The following is a 16,732-nucleotide window of genomic DNA, read 5'->3' on the forward strand; positions in this document are numbered from 1 at the left end:
TAGAGAACAAACTGAGGCTTGCCAGAAGGGTTGTGGGGGGGGATGGGCTAAATGGGCAAGGGACAATAAGGAGGGCCCAGTGGGGATTAGCACTGGGGGTTATACGTAGGGGATGAATGACTAGATTCTACTCCTGAAATCATTATTGCACTATATGCTAACTTGGATGCAAATTAAAATAACAGTTAATAATAAAAAAAAAGAAAAGAAACAGATGAGTGAAACTGAAACATTCAGAACATGTAGAAGACATAGTTGGTAGAACAGTGTGGAATTTTTTGCAAAACTACATTAAATTTCATCCTATGGATGGCTGTCTTCAGAGACAAGGATTTGGATGAAATTTTGATAGCTACAATATTTTTCTTCCTTGCCTAACAGTCTGTTATCTCAAAAGAACAAACTACTGGGGCGATAGGATTTTCCTTAGCACTCCAAGTCATCTTTTTCTACCAATTCAATTCAAACAGGCCGTTCAGCAGAACCTCAGGGAAGGGAGCATTTTGAAATTATTGTCTTGTTTTCAGATCCAATTTCTTTTCTAAATAAAAGCAGCTACTACATTTTCTGGCAGAATTTTCCAAGACTTATCTTTAATTTTAATTTAATTTTATTAAAGACAAATTAAAGATAATTTATTTAATTTTCAAATTATCTTTAATTCGCTCAAAGTTTCTTATTTGGAACTTTAGAACCATACTTATTTTCTTCCTTGTACGTATACGTATTTGCAAAGACGGCATTTACAATAAATGACTCCTGTTGAGTTATTGGAGCACTTCTGAGCTTTCCATAACAAGTTCTGGGATTCCCTGATTTGAGTGCCCTTTTCCGCTTTCCTTTGGTGAGATGATAAACCAGTATTTGTATTTAACTAAGCAAGCCCAGCTGTCTCGATTTCACAGGTTTCAGCCCCAACAATTCTGTCCGCGTGCCTTTTGAGCGTTTGGGGGTGGGAGTGGCGGCGACCGCCTTCGTACACAGCCCAGTGGCCCGACGGGGCTTGGGCAAGGCCTGGACACCATTCAGCTAAGCAGTTGCGACTTGCAGACCAACAAGGGACAGAACGGCCAGAGTCTGGAGACACCGTGGATTCGCTCGCTCCCAGGCCTGGCCCCGCACGCGCCCCAGCCCGCGCACGCGCAGCCGCACTGCCGCAGCTCCCGCCGTCTCCGGGGCCTTTTCCCTGCGCGGCGCGGGGCTGTCCGCGGCGGCGCCTGACCTGGCTGGAAAGGTTACTGTGAGCACAGGCTACCCTTGCGCTGTTTTCCCTGACGCGTTGTCGCCGGCAAGAAAGGAAGAATACGTTTAGAATGTCGCGGAAGGAGGATCGTGGCGGAGAGGAGAGGCCCCTGTAGGGTTGGGGGTTTGAGCCTACAGGCAGCGCAGGAGGCGCTCGGGAGGGGTCCTCTCTCGTAGCCGGCTGTGAGCGGGAGGCCTGAGCCGGGAGCTTTGGCGGCGGTGGAAATTCTCGGTGGCTGAAGTGGGGCGCAATGGAGGAACTCGATGGCGAGCCGACGGTCACTGTAAGGGCGCCCGCAAAAGTGTTGCCTTCTCTGTACGAGGACTGTGTCTACTTCGTCACTACAGGCTTGTCTGTCTCCCTCGAGGCTCCTTTCCCCTTCCCCCAGCTCAGTTGCGACAATTCGGAGGTCCCATTAGCGAGGTGCTTGTGTTTGGGTCCTGGCGTTCGCTAGGTTTCTGTTCTTTTATGTACTCAGAAATGCCTGGCTCTGAGGCATCACTCCATCCCTCCCCTTCTCTTGACTTCCTCACCTTTCCATTCCATTTTTGCCTTGCTTTTCCTCTTAGGCTAATGCTCTAGTGGGCGGGCTTGGACCAAGTAGAGAAATTGGGGCTTTTTGCGTCCGCTGAACTAAGCGTCACATCGCAACACCGTGAGCTTGGCTTCTGCTTCTTGTGCCGTACTGGCCCGAGGCCTTCTAAAAGTACATAACCTCCCCGGAGACTTCTTGTTTTTATTGCTGTTTGCTTCCACTTCGGTCTGGACTTTCAAGAGAGCGTATGTGGAATGTGAATGATCTATGATGTTCGTAAAGAAATTCATGGGTTTTAGATAGACACCTACCGTTCCCCCTGCCTGGGATACTCTCTTTTTCTCAGGTTTATCTCCTCGCTTTTCAAATGCAGGAACTTGCAGTCTTTCTCAGGAAAGCCTTCCCTTGCCTCCCTGACTAGGTAAAATATTTTTGTCTATTATTGGCTTGTTCTGCACCTTTTCGCTGTTGGTAAGCTATAAGCTTCATTGAACTGCAGGTTGCCTGATCTTGTATTTTTGCTTTTTAGAAAGCCGAAATGCCTACAGTTTTGAGCTCAAGCTATCAGATTGGAAAGCAGTGTACGACAAAACCAAAAATCAAAGATGGGGGTCGTTTCAAAGCTAACTGGACAAAATGAGACGCGAGATCTTAAATAGCAGTTAATGGGGGTGGTTACTCCAAAAAGCTTACTGTAGAGTATTAAAGTTTTATGATCTATATAAGGTACTTGAAACATTTTATATTTTTTGAGGACTTTGTCGTTGTCCCTGGGAAGAAAAATTAGCATATCAGCTCACTGGAACTTTTTTTTCTCTCCCCCACTGGAACTTTTTCTTTCTTCCTTTCAACTTAAAAAATTTTTTTAAAATGTTTTATTTATCTCTGAGAGAGAGGAAGAGACAACGTGAGCAGGGGAGGGTCAGAGAGAGGGAGACACAGAATCCGAAACAGGCTGCAGGCTCTGAGCTGACTGTCAGCACAGAGCCGGACGCAGGGCTCGAACCCATGAACCGTGAGATCATGACCTGAGCCAAAGTTGGAAGCTTAACCGACTGAGTCACCCAGGTGCCCCTCAACTTATTATTTTTTTAAGTTTTTAAAATTTATTTTGAGAGAGACAGAGCACAAGTAGGGGAGGAGCAGAGAAAGATGGGGACAGAGAATCCGAAGTGGGCTCTATGCTGACAGCAGAGAGCCTGATGTGGGGCTTGAAGTCATGAACTGTGAGATCATGACCTGAGCCGAAGTCGGAAGCTTAACCGACTGAGATGCCCAGGCACCTATGTTTCAACCTTTTTAAAAAAAAAAAAAAATTTATTTTTAGGGACATAGTGGCTAGTGTGAACGGGGATGAGGCAGAGAGAAAAAGGCGGGCAGAGGTTCTGCACTGATAGCAGAAAGCCTGATGCAGGGTTTGTACTCAGGAACCATGAGATCTTGACCTGACCTGGAATCAGATGCTTAACTGATTGAGCCACCGAGGCGCCTCTTTTCAGTTATTTTAGAGAGCGAGCAAGCAGGGGAGAGGGGCAGAGAGGGAGACAGAAAAAGAATCTCAGGCAGGTTCCACACTCAGTGTGGAATCCAACGCGGGGCTCCGTCTCATGACCCCAGGAACATGACCTGAGCCAAAATCAAAAGTTAGATGCTTAACGGACTCAGCCACCCAGGTGCCCTGTTTGCTTTTATCATTAAGGCACGTGAAGGCCAGTTAGTAATCAGCAGATTTAAAGATGTTTATGTATAGATTCAAAGTAGAGCCTAGAATAATCTTTTTAGTTGTTTTTCTAGACCAGTGGTATTATCTTTTTGCTTCAAAGATACTTAAGAAATGTAAGTTTTGGCTTTTGTTTCCCTTTTTATTATCTTCTAAAGTAAATATCTAGAAGTAGAATTGCTGGGTTATAGAATATATTTGTATTTAGCTGAAATAAACTGTCATTTCTTCAAATGCCATTTTTGCGTCAGCAACATGTGACAGTTCCAGTTGTTCCACATCCTCATCAACTGTGTGGTCAGTCTTTTTATTCATTCATTCATTTATTAAATACTTATTTTTTAATTAAATACTAATTTTTGAGGAAGGGGCAGAGCATGGGTGGGGGAGGGGCAGAGAGAGAAGGAGACAAAGAATCCGAAACAGGCTCCAGGCTCTGAGCTGTCAGCACAGAGCCTGAGGACGTGGAACTCAAACTCATAAACCCTGAGATGGTGACCTCAGCCAAAGTCACATGTTTAATTGAGCAGCCAGGTGCCCCTGTGTGGTCAATCTTTTAAAATTTTAGCCATTGCCATTCTGGTGGGTATATAGTGGTAGCTCATTATCATTTGATTTGTATTTCCCTAATGATGACAGATATTGAGCATCTTTTTATATGCTTATACATGTGTCATTTGTATATCTTTGGTGAAGTGGCAGTTAAAATTTTTTGCCCATTTTGTTATTGGGTTATTTTTTATTAATGAATTGCAAGAGTTCTTTATGTAGTCTAGATATCCAATATGTGTTTGGCAGATATTTTCTCCCAGTCTGTGGTTTGCCTTTTCATTTTCTTAACACTATCTTTTGAAGAGCAAAAGTTTAATTTTGATGAAGCCCCAATTTATAAATTGTTCTATATTTTGTGCTTTTTGTGTCCTCTCTTTGCTTACTTTAAGATCAAAAAGGTTTTCTACTATACTTTTCAAGTTTTACAGATTTTGCTTTACATTTGTATCTAACTTTTATTTTGTCTGTGACGTTAGGTTCATTTTATGCATATGGGTACCCATTTGCCTCAGCAGCACTGTGTGTAATGTTTCCCCCTTGCTTTGCCCACTCATCCATTAAGAGTCTACTAAAACATCCTTTTTTGTGTTTATCTATGGTTTGGCATTTCTCCACTTTTTTTTTTTTAAACTGCCTGTTTATTGGACTTCCTCAGTAGACTGCTAGCATTTGGAGGACAGAAACTGTATTACACATTGTATTCCTAGAGCCCAGTATAGAAAAAGGCTTATTAAACATTGCTTAATTGTTGAATGACTGCATTAGCTCTTCCTAAGAACTGAGTGCATTTGTCTTGATACCAGCCAAATTTATTGTCCGCCAAAAATATTTATAGAGTGCCAACTTTGTGCCAGGGTCTCTTCTAGGCAGTGTATGAGAATCCCAGAATCCTTTGCCCTTGTGAGCTTTTATCTATTTACAGGGAGCGATAATAACCATGTATGAGAATAATTTCAGGCACTGAGAAATGCTGTTGCAGTCAAATAACAGTTGATGGTGGCTTGGATTAGACTGGTAGACATGGTAAGTGGTTGGATTCAGGCTTATATAAGAGCAGAACAGGATTTACTGATAGATTGGACAAAGGTGGTAAGGGAAAGAGAAGAATCACAGGTTAGTCTTTTAACAGTTGGGGAAGGCTTTGCCCCAGTGGGGGAAGAATTGGAGATGAGCATCAAGAGTCCTTTATTGATTCTTATGTTATGGATATAGCTCTGGAGGTTAGGTGTTAGGTAACCCATACAGGTGTGGATTAGGTAGTTGGATGTATAAAGCTGAGGCTCAAAGGGATTGGACTGAGAGAGAAAAACTGAGCGTCCTCAAAGAGATGGCACAGAAACCATGTGTTTGGAGGGCTTCGTTTAGTGAGTAACAGTTCAGTTTCTTTTGTTTTTTGTTTTTTTTTAAAAAATTTTTTTAATGTTTTATTTATTTCAGAGAGAGAGAGAGAGCGAGCGAGCGCCAGCGTGAGACAGCGTGAGCAGGGGAGGGTCAGAGAGAGAGGGAGACACAGAACCTGAAACAGGCTCCAGGCTCTGAGCTAGCTGTCAGCACAGAGCCCGATGCGGGGCTCGAACTCACGAACTGCGAGATCATGACCTGAGCCGAAGTTGGCCGCTTAGCCAACTGAGCCACCGAGGCGCCCCTCTTTTGTATTTTTTTTTTTTTTTAATTCTCTTATTCTGAACTATGGATCACTAAATTACAGTGCAATAATTGATTGTGAAGTGCCAGCCTGGGTTGAGGTGCCCGGCAAGGTCACTTGCTTATTCAGGGTTTAACAGATTGGGCTGATCTCAACCACACTCAGCTGTGTACATAGAGTAGCACTTAACTTTCATGACCAGTGATTTCTACGGTTATATTGCAAATCAGTTGAAAGCAAAGCCTTTAGTAAAAATAAGTTTCTTTGTTTTATCTTTTTTTACTAGTTGATTCCAGGAGTAAATTCCAAGAAGAAGCAAATGTGTTTTGAATGGGGTCCAGGAGAGATGCTGGTGTGTGAAACCTCCTTCAACAAAAAAGGTAGGTTTTCTTTTTTTTTTTTTTTTCTCCCAGAGTATCTATCTTGGCACATTTGGTTGTTTTCTTCTTTCAGATTTGACTAACTAAGGCAAGAAACAGTTTAACTTATTTTGTACCATTTTCACTTTTGAAACTTTGGTATTTAAGATTTTCATTAATTTATGAGATTTGGCAGATGTTGAGTCCAGGAAAAAAAATGAACAGTAATCTTCCAGGTGTTAAAGAATGGTTTCCTTTATTTATTATTATTATTTTTTTAAAATATATTTGAGTAGTCTGTACAACGTACGTGGGGATTGAACTCAGAGTCCCAAGATCAGAAGTTGCATGTTGTACCCACTAAGCCAGCCATGCACCCTGAAATGTTTCCTGTGTATTTAAAAAGTCAAGTTTTTTCCCCCTTCTTGTCCAGAATGACTAAATTCCCTTTATAGCAGCCCCCTTATTGTGAAACTGCAGATTTATGAAGACTTTGAAGTCCTTACCTTTTATTATTGTGAACTTGATTGAATTCTGTAGGCTGTTGATAAAAAGCACAAAGGATCTGGAGAGTAAATGGCTCTTCCTTATTCTCTAAGCTATGTCATGTTTTGGACATGAATCTTTTCTTTTCTTTTTTTTTTTNTTTTTTTTTGAGAGAGTATGAGGTGGGACGGGCAGAGAGAGAGGGAGACAGACTTTCAAGCAGACTTTGCACCACCAGTCAGAGCCCCATGTGGGGCTCGAACCCACAAACTATGAGATTGTGATCTGAGCTGGAATCAAGATTTTGACACTCAACTATTTGAGCCACCCAGGGGCCTGGATCTTTTTTTTTCGTTTTTATAGTTTATTTATTTTTGAGACAGAGACAGAGCATGAGCGGGAGAGGGGCAGAGGGAGAGCGATGCACAGAATCTGAAATAGGCTACAGGCTCTGAGCTGCCAGCACAGACCCGATGCGGGGCTCAAACCCAAGAACCGTGAGATCATGACCTGAGCTGAAGTTGGACACTTAACCGACTGAGCCACCCAGGCGCCCCTGAATCTTTCCTTTCTGATACAGACTCTTCTAGTAGGAAGATAAAACTAAATTTTGAACATTTGATTTTGCTTTCTTCTTTTCAAAAGAGTCTTAGGAAATGTTGGAGATATTTTTGTGTAGATATTTGACAGACTATTCAAATGTAGAAGCTTTATTTTATTATAGAGAAAGATGGAGCTAATGAAAGTCTTAAAATTTTGGCAAGTCATGTGTGCAGTTCATGTAGTTTTATCTGTTTATTTATCTGTTTATTTATTTATTTATTTATGAGGGAGTTCAAGTGATCGAGGGGAAGAATTAGAGGGAGAGAGAGAGAATCCCACCAGGTGCAGAAAGAGAGATGCAAAGAGAATGCAGAACCCAGAGCGGGGCTCGAGCTCACCAACTGTGACCTGAGCTGAAGTCAGCCAGGCACCCCAATTTTATTTATATATTTTTTAAGTTTGTTTATTTATTTATTTTGAGAAAGAGCACGTGTGTGCAAGTGGAGGGGCAGAGAGAGAGGGGGACAGGATTTGAAGTGGGCTCTGTGCTGACAGAGAGCCTAATGTGAGGCTCAAACTCATGGGCTGTGAGATCACAACCTGTGCCAGAGTCTGACACTTAACTGACTGAGCCACCTGGCACCCTATTTTATTAATGTTTTTAAGTAGGTTCCATGCTAAATGTGGAGTTCAGTGCAGGGCTTGAACTCATGACTCTGAGATCAAGACCTGAGCTGAGATCAAGAGTCAGATGTTTAACTTTGAGTGAGTCACCCAGGTGCCCTGGTTGTTGTTGTTGCTGTTTTTAATATGGAACGCTTCACGAATTTGCATGTCGTCCTTGTGCATGGGTCATGCTAATCTCTGTATTGTTCCAACTTTAGTATATGTGCTGCTGAAGTGAGCACAGTTCATGCAATTTTTTTTTAATTTTTAAATTTTTATTTATTTTTTGAGAGAGAGACAGAGCATGAGCAGGGGAGGGCCAGAGAGAGAGGGAGACATGGAATCCAAAGCAGGCTTCAGGCTCTGGGCTTAAACTCATGAGTCATGAGATCATGACCTGAGCTGAAGTTGGATGCTTAACTGACTGAGCCACCCAGGCACCCCCCAGTTCATGCAATTAAAAAAAATTTTTTTTTAACATTTTTTCTTTATTTCTGAGAGAGAGAGAGCATGAGAAGGGGAGGGTCAGTGAGAGAGGGAGACACAGAATCTGAAACAGGCTCTAGGCTTTGAGCTAGCTGTCAGCACAGAGCCTGACGCGGGGCTTGAACCCATGAACCATGAGATCATGACCTGAGCTGAAGTTGGCTGCCCAACCGACTGAGCCACCCAGGTGCCCCAATTCATGCAAGTTTTAAGTGATGTAGTTTTTCTTGATTTTGTAGGTAAGAATTGTCCCTGATGTTGCTAAATGTTTATGGGATATTTTGGTATTAAAGATTTCAAGGTTAGCAGAGCTATAGAAGCTGCCAAAGAGACAGTTGCTCAAAAAACAACCTTTGAATGTCTGGCCTCTCTTCATACTTAATGGGAAAGCTTATCAGCATTTGAGTTTGTCCTCAATTGTTGGAAACATGAGGTTTTGTTTGTTTATGTCTCTTTAAATCTCATTAGAGACAAGCCATTGAAAATCATCATAGCTTGTTTGAGAAGCTATTGCATAAAAAATTTCCACAAGTTGGTTGTTTATAGTTTATCATTATAGAGCCTTTTTATCACTGTTGTAAAATAGTTAACTTTTGATTCTTTGCTGTAGGAGTGATGGCAGTACAAACTGATGTAAAAATATTTACGTAAATTTGAGATTATATAAAATTTCGGCTGTTGGTTTATCATATTTTTCAAGTTATATTTAGGCTAATATAAGTGAGTTTAATTTTCTTTCAGTATATTTCAATTGATGGAGGCAAAGGTAGTTCCAAAATAAGTCAGTGAGAGGGCATCTGGCTGACTCAGTCCAGTAGAGTATGTGACTCTTGATATCAAGGTTGTGAGTTCAGACCCCATGTTGGGTCTAGAGCTTACTTTATTTTATTCTTTAAAACATTTTATTTTTAAGTAATCTTCATACCCATTGTGGGGCTCGAACTCACAGCCCCAAGATCAAGATTTGCACACTCCACCGACTGAGCCAGGCACTCCAGACCTAGAGGTTACATTAACACAATAAAATAAATAAGCCAGTGAGTCTGAAAATATGTATATTAAATAATTAATGTGTGGATAATTGATAAATGATAATTCATACTTTTTTAAAAAATGAAATCAGTAGCAAAGTAGCTGAAGCTGTTGTAATTATATAACTCAATTTAAAAATCAAAAAAATTTTTAATGTTTTTTGTTTATTTCTGAGAGAGAGAGAGAGCGAGACAGTGTGAGCAGGGGAGCGCCAGAGAGAGAGAGGGAGACACAGACTCTGAAGCAGGCTCAGGATCTGAGCTAGCTGTCAGCACAGAGCCCAATGCGGGGCTCAAATCCATGAACTGTGAGATCATGACCTGAGCTGAAGTCAGATGCTTAACTGACTGAGCCACCCAGGCGACCCACAATTTAAAAATTTTAGAGTCAGTTGTTATATGAGAGTAATAGTGATCGATGTTAAATTTTTCCTGTTTCAGAAAAATCAGAGACTGTGCCAGGCTGCCCCTTTATCTATATCATCCGAAAGGATATAGATGTTTACTCTCAAATCTTGAGAAAACTCTTCAATGAATCCCATGGAATCTTTGTGGGCCTCCAGAGAATTGAAGAAGAATTGACTGGAAAGTCCAGAAAAGCTCAGTAAGTAGGCTGCTGGTAGGTGCTGCAGTCCACAACTAAATTGTGAAAGCCACATGAACTGCATCATTGTCCTTTTGCATAGTAGATGGAGTGCGTGGAGAAAGAAGGTGCTCTTGGTTCTACTTTGGCTTCTGTCCTGGGCAGTGGAGGTAGTTAGAGAGGAAATGTCTTGTGGGTACCTGTGCAAATGGCTGTTGATCGACTTGCTGGCTTGATAAGCTTTTTGTCTGTTTATGTTCCTGTTTCATTTACCCTTCAAAAAAGAAAATTTAGGCCACATAAGCATCTGGAAAGTCATTGAGAGAGTCCCAGTGATGGAAGATTTTGAAATTATAGTATTATAAAAGTGAGTTTAAAAAAGTAGTTTTGTTGTATCTTTATAGAATTAACTCTCAAGGCATTTTTCTGGTAAGAGACCAGAAAACTATTATACTGTGTATAGACTAGGGTTGTTTGAAGTATGGTTCATAAGATAACTGCATCAGTATCAGGCAGGTACTTGTTAGTGACAGATTTCTGGGCCCCACTTCAGATCATAAAAATCAAAATTTCTTGGGGTGGATCCTCAAATCTAAAATCTCCAGGTGAGTCTTAAGCACCATGGAGGATGAGAACCTCCATGTTAGTTTTTTATCAGTGTCCATAAATTAGTTGGAGCATGGGCAGTGTTGGCATTTGTACTGGAGGGGAAAAAGTTTTTCTCTCCTTTTGTGTCTCAAATATGGCACAACTGTCATATTCACTTCTTTGGGTTTTTTGTTTGTTTTCATTGTTTTAAATGTTTATTTTAGAGAGAATGTGTGCAAGCAGGGGAGGAACAGAAAGAGAGGGAGACTAAGAATCTTAAGTGGGCTTCTTGGTGACAGCAGAGAGCCCTATATATGGCTAAAGCTCACAAACTGTGAGATCATGATTTGAGCCAGAGTTGGATGCTTAACAGACTGAGCCACACAGGCACCCCTTGTTTGTTTATTTCAAATTTTTAAAATTTATTTTGAAAGAAAGTGTGAGTGGGTGAGGGGCACAGAGAGAGAGATAGAGTGAATTCCAAGCAGAAGGAGGAGAGGGAGAAAATTCCAAGCAAGCTGTGCACTGTGAGTGAGATCATGACCTGAGCCAAAACCAAGAGTTGGACACTTAACTGACTGAGCCACCAGGTACCCATATTCCCTTCTCATGCTAGATGTATAGCACCAGACAATTCTGTGACAACAGCTGGGTATCTTTTTTTTCTTTTAAAGTAAGCTCTATTCCTAGCACGGGGCTTGAACAAATGACCCCAAGATCAAGAATTGCATGCTCAGGGTGCCTGGGTGGCTCAGTTGGTTAAGCATCCAACTCTTGGGATTCTTTCTCTGTCTGTCTGTGTCCCTCCCCCATTTATGCATGCTCGCTCGCTCGCGCTCTCTCTCAAAAAAAAGGTCACATACTCTACTGACTGAGCCCATCAGGTCCCCTGGGTATCATACAATTTAACTCAATTCTGACACTACCTGGAGATCAGATTTCACAGGTTAGGGCTTAGTCCCACAAGACTTTTCCCCACTTCACGTGTCAATTGCAGTTAGTGGGTCCCCAGGTTACTTAAAGCATTTGTCTGGCTTGGCTACAAGTTCCCAAACCTCCTCATGTTCAGTGAATTTGCTAGAGTGGCTCACAGAACTCAGTGAAACACTCAGGCTTACCAATTTATTTATTTATTTTGAAATTTTTTTTTTTGTTTAACGTTTTTATTTATTAAAAAAATTTTTTTAATGTTTTATTTATTTCTGAGAGAGAGAGAGAGAGAGACAGTGTGAGCAGGGGAGGGTCAGAGAGAGAGGGAGACAGAGAATCTGAAACAGGCTCCAGGCTCTGAGCTGGCTGTCAGCACAGAGCCTGACGCGGGGCTCAAACCCACACACTATGAGATCATGACCTGAGCCGAAGTTGGAGGCTTAACCAACTGAGCCACCCAGGTGTCTCTGGCTTACCAATTTATTAAAAGATATGGTAAAGGATACAGATGAACAGCTGGGTGAAGAGATAAATAGGACAAGGTTTGGGAGGGTTCAGAGTACTGGTACTTCTGTCCCCGTAGAGTTTGGGTGTGTTCCCTCCTGGTATGGGGATTTATTTACCCACCTGGAAATTCTCTGAACTCCACAGTATTGGGATTTTATGGAGGCTTCCTCATGTAGACATGATCAATTATTAACTCCATTTCTAGCCCCTTTACCCTCTCTAGAAAGGTAGGGTGCGGGGCTGAAAATTTCTTTTTTTATTTTTACTTTTATTTTATTTAAACATAAATAACTCAGTCAGTTAAGTGTTCGACTCTTGATTTCGGCTCAGGTCTTGATCTCATGGTATGTGAGATCAGTATGTGAGATTGAGCCCTGTATTGGGTTCTGTGCTGGTAGCCCAGAGCCTGCTTGGGATTCTCTCTCTCCCTCTCTCTATGTCTCTCTGCCCTTGCTCGCTCTCAAACTAAATAAACATAAAAAAAAAAAATACATGCTCTAAAATATTTGTTGAATGAGTAAGTGAATGTCATCCTCATGGTGGGATGAGAGTTCCTGCTCTGTGCGTTGGGGTTAGCAATCACCTTATTTTTTTGGCTGAATTATTTATCTGGACCTGAATCTTGGCAGTGAAAGGGGATCCAAGATAGTGAGGATTGGGTGAGAGAATATGTGCAGATTGCTTTACCTCCTGGCAGCCCTGTTGTAGGTCATATGCAGAATGTTGCTATTTTTTTTTTATTTGTTTAATTCTGGTATAATTAACATAGTGTTAATTTCAGGTGTGCAATGTGATTTAGTGATTCTTTTTTAATTTTTTTTAATGTTTTGTTTATTGCTAAGAGAGAGACAGCATGAGCAGGGGAGGGTCAGAGAGAGAGAGAGGGGGAGACACAGAATCTGAAACAGGCTCCAGCCTCTGAGCGAGCTGTCAGCACAGAGCCCAATGCGGGGCTCGAACCCACGAACCGTGAGATCATGGCCTGAGCCGAAATCAGGCGCTTAACCAGCTGAGCCACCCAGGTGTCCCATGATTTAGCAATTCTGTATGTAACGCAGTCCTAAAAAATATGGAACACTTCACAAATTTGAATGTCATCCTTGCTCAGGGGCCATGCTACACTTCTCTGTATTGTTCCAGTTTTAGTATATGTGCTTCTGAAGTAAGCATGCTACTATTCATTTTTAAATGGAGCAAATAGGTGGTCTTTAGGTCTCTTCTAGAACTGTTCTTGTTGCTAAGGATTGCATCTTGGTAACTAAACCAGTTATTTTCTTTTGGAAGTTTGTTATGTTTTGTCATTTTCTTTTCTTTTCTTTTTTTTAATGTTTATTTATTTATTTTGAAAGAGCATGCTCACAGGAGGGGCAGAGAGAGGGAAAGGGAATCCTAAGCAGGCTTGGTGCTTCAGCATAGAGCCCAGTATGGGGCTGGATCTCAGGAACCATGAGATCATTTTCTGAGCTGAAATAGAGTCAGAGGCTTAACTGAATGAGCCACCCAGGTGTCTCGTCACTTCCTTCTTTAAAGATTTTATTTTGAAGTAATTTTGGACTTCCAGAAAAGATACAAGAATAATAGGTTCCTGCATATCCATCACCCAGCTTTCTAATGTTAATATCTATATGTTACCCTATTATTGTCACTTAAACCAGGAAACTTAAACATCAATGCAATATGCTTAAAGGCTTCATTTGAATTTCATCAATTTTTCCAGTAATGTGCTTTTCTTCTCTTCTGTGACTGAGGTTGCATTTAATTTTTTTCCCTTAGTCTTTTTCATGACTTGGACACTTTTGAAAAAAATATTGACCAGTTATTTTGGTGACTCTCCCTCCATTTGGGTTTGTCTGATGTTTTCTCATGATTGGACAAAGGTTATGTATTGTTTTTGAGATTATGCATTTTTAGTAAGGATACCACAGAACTAGTATGATGGGTCTTCAGTACATCATATCATGGGGTTCATCATGTTGAAGTTTTATTACTGGTTTTATTGACCTTCATCACTTGGTTAATGTGGTTTCTACTGGGTTTCTTCACCGTAAGATTGCCATCTTTCCCTTTTAACTAATACGTATTTGGAGGAGAAACCTTGAGATTATATGCAAATTCTGTTTCTCCTTAAATTTTCAACCGTTATTTTTAGTGTCCATGGATCTCATCTGTATGAGATGATACATAATATCAGTATGGATTTGGGGATGTTTATTTTACTCCCTGGGTTACCTCATATGTTCTTATTTTGATGCTCAAATTGTTCCAGCTTAGACCTTTAGGAACTTCTTCAGGTTAGCTCCTGTTTTTGAGTAAGCGCTTATCTTCTGTTGCAAACTTCCTTGCTTTTTGTCACTACAAGATGCTCCACACTCCTATTGTATGTCATTTCATTTTTTTGTAGATTGGTCCGAGTGAGTAAGAACTACCGATCAGTCATAAGAGCCTGTATGGAGGAAATGCACCAGGCTGCAAGTAAGGATTTTGTGTGTGTATATGTGATAGTAATTGAAATGTTAGTCAATACTGCAAGGTAAAGTTTATTTGATTTTCCAGTTCAAAAGTCTTACTTTCCCATCTTGTATAATCTAATTTTTTGGCAATTGTTTTGAGTACATTTTTTTAAGTCAGAATATATTGAGTTGACAGGTGTGATCTTTGAAAGATTAAAGAAATTTGAAGAATTTAAGATCTTTGAAAATCACATTCCCAGTTCTTTAACTTTTCCGATTTAAAGTCACCATAACCTTGAGAGCCTTGTGATTCCTGGGTGCTGAGTAGAGTCTTTTATAACGTGATGGTCTCTGTTTGCTCTGTTGCAGTTGAAAGTATCGCTTGTAACATGAGGGCATTGGGTTTGCAAATCATTGATCTGTAACAAAGAGATATGAGCCACTTTTTAAAAATTTATGGTGAAAATGGGTGGTCATTAGAGGAAATAGGCACAAGCTGAAAAACCTGATATATGAAGCTGTGACTATGAGACTAAAAGTTTGATTGCTCACTTCAAAATGTTTTGTGTTTTGTTAGTTGCTGCTAAAGATCCAGCCAGTGGTCGCCAGTTCAGCAGCCAGGTAGGGGCGCCTCCTGCCTTTGTTATTCTGGCACCATTATGTCTGTCTGAATCCTTAGCACCCACCTGGGGTGGCTTTGCAAGCATTGTTTTGCACAAGTCTTTCTTCTTACCAGCTAGACAGGCAACTCCTTGGGGGTGGTAAGGATCATCTTGAACTTCCTGGTGCCCCCTTCAGGGCATACCACATTGGAACACAAGGATGTGTTTGAGAAGTACTTGTATGAATTTGCAGTTCTTCTGGGAGATATCAATCCTAACCACATTTTGTCACCTGAGATAGTGAACTGAGCTTTTGGAACCACTGCTTATTTTTATAAATTGGACTCAGCTCGTGACCTAGCATTTTTATTGAGTTGTTTACTTTCGTTGGAGCTGGAAAATGGCTGAAAGAATTCTCTTTCTTTGGTAGAATCTTGATAGTGTTCAAACTCCGTAGTGAGTAGGGATTGGTGCAGCAAAGCATTTATTTTCTCTGTGAATAAGGTCATCTGTGTTTGTGTATGAAAAGATGATCGGGAAGGGGAGTGTATATTTCTAGGACAGGGTCCAGACCTGATTTATTTTTGGGTGTCATATTAGGTTTGCCTTTTTATAGACTTCCTTAAACTTTAGTCCCTTGAATATCACCTTCATGATTTTGGTATATCTGTAGAATTCTTAATATTATTTACTAAATATTTTTCTAAAAATCATCTTCCATTTTACTCAGCCTCTTTCTAAATCCTAATATTCATCAAGACCCTGAGCATGATGGGCTAATTGTATTTTTCTATAATGCTCATTAAACTAAAACAAGAACCATTAAAATAAAAAAAAAAATGTTAGTATGCCTACCATCCCCTAAAATTCAGTGAATTCCCTGTGGGAAATCCTGTAGGATTTCCATAGGAGTACTCAATAAATGTTGAGTTAATAATGAATGACCATCATGTGGTTCAAGCCCTGCTTCATTCCTTTGTTCTAAGAGCAAATATCAGGAATATTTTCATTTAAAACTTTGTTTCCATTTCTTCCTCAGGTCTCGATTTTATCAGCAATGGAGCTTATTTGGAACCTTTGTGAGATTCTTTTTATTGAAGTAGCCCCAGGTGAGCATGGAATCATCCCTTCCCAACATCAGAAGTGTCCCCCTGCCTTTTCCTGCACGTCACGATGAGAGTTCAGTTGTGTAGAATGCTCTTTTCATCACTCTTCATCACCGCAACCATCAGAAGGCTGTACGTAACACCCAAAGAAGCCTGCCATTTTGTTACCTTCCGCAAAAAGAAAATGCCTCCTGAAAACCTAAAATGTTAGGCTGGTGGCCCCTGAAAAACACTAAGAAAATATGTTAAACTATTGTATGATGGGTGGTCAGCACTTATGTTGTGGACATGCCAAGCTTATCAAAGTTTTCGGAGAAGCCAGGGGAGGGGCATGGAATGGGCTCTCCCTCCCAGCCTTGGAAGGAGCCAGCTCTGCTCACTTCTTGATCTCAGACTTCTGGCCTCCAGAAGTGTGAAACAATAAATGTGTGTGTTTAAAATAAAAAAGTAAAAGAAAGGAGAAAACTTTTATGAGGAGGGATTAGATGGTAGGAGGCAAAGTTACTTGGGGAATTCTGTCACCAGTGGTTGGGGCAAGTGCAGCCCTACATGTGAACTGTCCATTCTGAATTATTCCATGTTTTTGAACCAAATTGTGGTTGGTATGGTATCTTTGCTTGCGTGGGCTCTGTGGAGGTGCTGCAGGCTTTTTTTTTTTTTTTTTTTTTTTTTTTTTTTTTTTTTTTTTTTTGGTTTTTCT

The 16,732-nt window shown here is 40.8% G+C and overlaps 1 protein-coding gene and 2 non-coding genes across 3 annotated transcripts in view; 1 reads left to right on the plus strand and 2 right to left on the minus strand.

Moving 5' to 3' along the window:
• Positions 1 to 1,405: 1,405 nt before the first annotated feature.
• The window catches only part of NUP85 (nucleoporin 85), a 36,577-nt gene continuing 21,250 nt past the window's right edge, over positions 1,406 to 16,732 (plus strand). The window contains exons 1-6 of the mRNA XM_077754417.1: positions 1,406 to 1,526; positions 5,982 to 6,075; positions 9,708 to 9,870; positions 14,276 to 14,346; positions 14,902 to 14,945; positions 15,966 to 16,035. Coding sequence (XP_077610543.1) covers positions 1,494 to 1,526; positions 5,982 to 6,075; positions 9,708 to 9,870; positions 14,276 to 14,346; positions 14,902 to 14,945; positions 15,966 to 16,035 — 475 coding nt within the window. The 5' untranslated portion in view covers positions 1,406 to 1,493. The remainder of the gene's footprint in view (positions 1,527 to 5,981; positions 6,076 to 9,707; positions 9,871 to 14,275; positions 14,347 to 14,901; positions 14,946 to 15,965; positions 16,036 to 16,732) is intronic.
• On the minus strand, positions 7,888 to 7,991 carry LOC144225828 (U6 spliceosomal RNA). Its single transcript, XR_013333411.1, has one exon. It is a non-coding gene; the product is annotated as a U6 spliceosomal RNA (small nuclear RNA).
• On the minus strand, positions 12,938 to 13,044 carry LOC144225822 (U6 spliceosomal RNA). The gene has a single exon (XR_013333408.1). It is a non-coding gene; the product is annotated as a U6 spliceosomal RNA (small nuclear RNA).

The sequence above is a fragment of the Crocuta crocuta genome, unplaced genomic scaffold, assembly GCF_008692635.1.
Source record: "Crocuta crocuta isolate KB4526 unplaced genomic scaffold, BGI_CrCroc_1.0 scaffold50, whole genome shotgun sequence".
In the NCBI taxonomy this organism is placed as follows: Eukaryota; Metazoa; Chordata; class Mammalia; order Carnivora; family Hyaenidae; genus Crocuta; species Crocuta crocuta.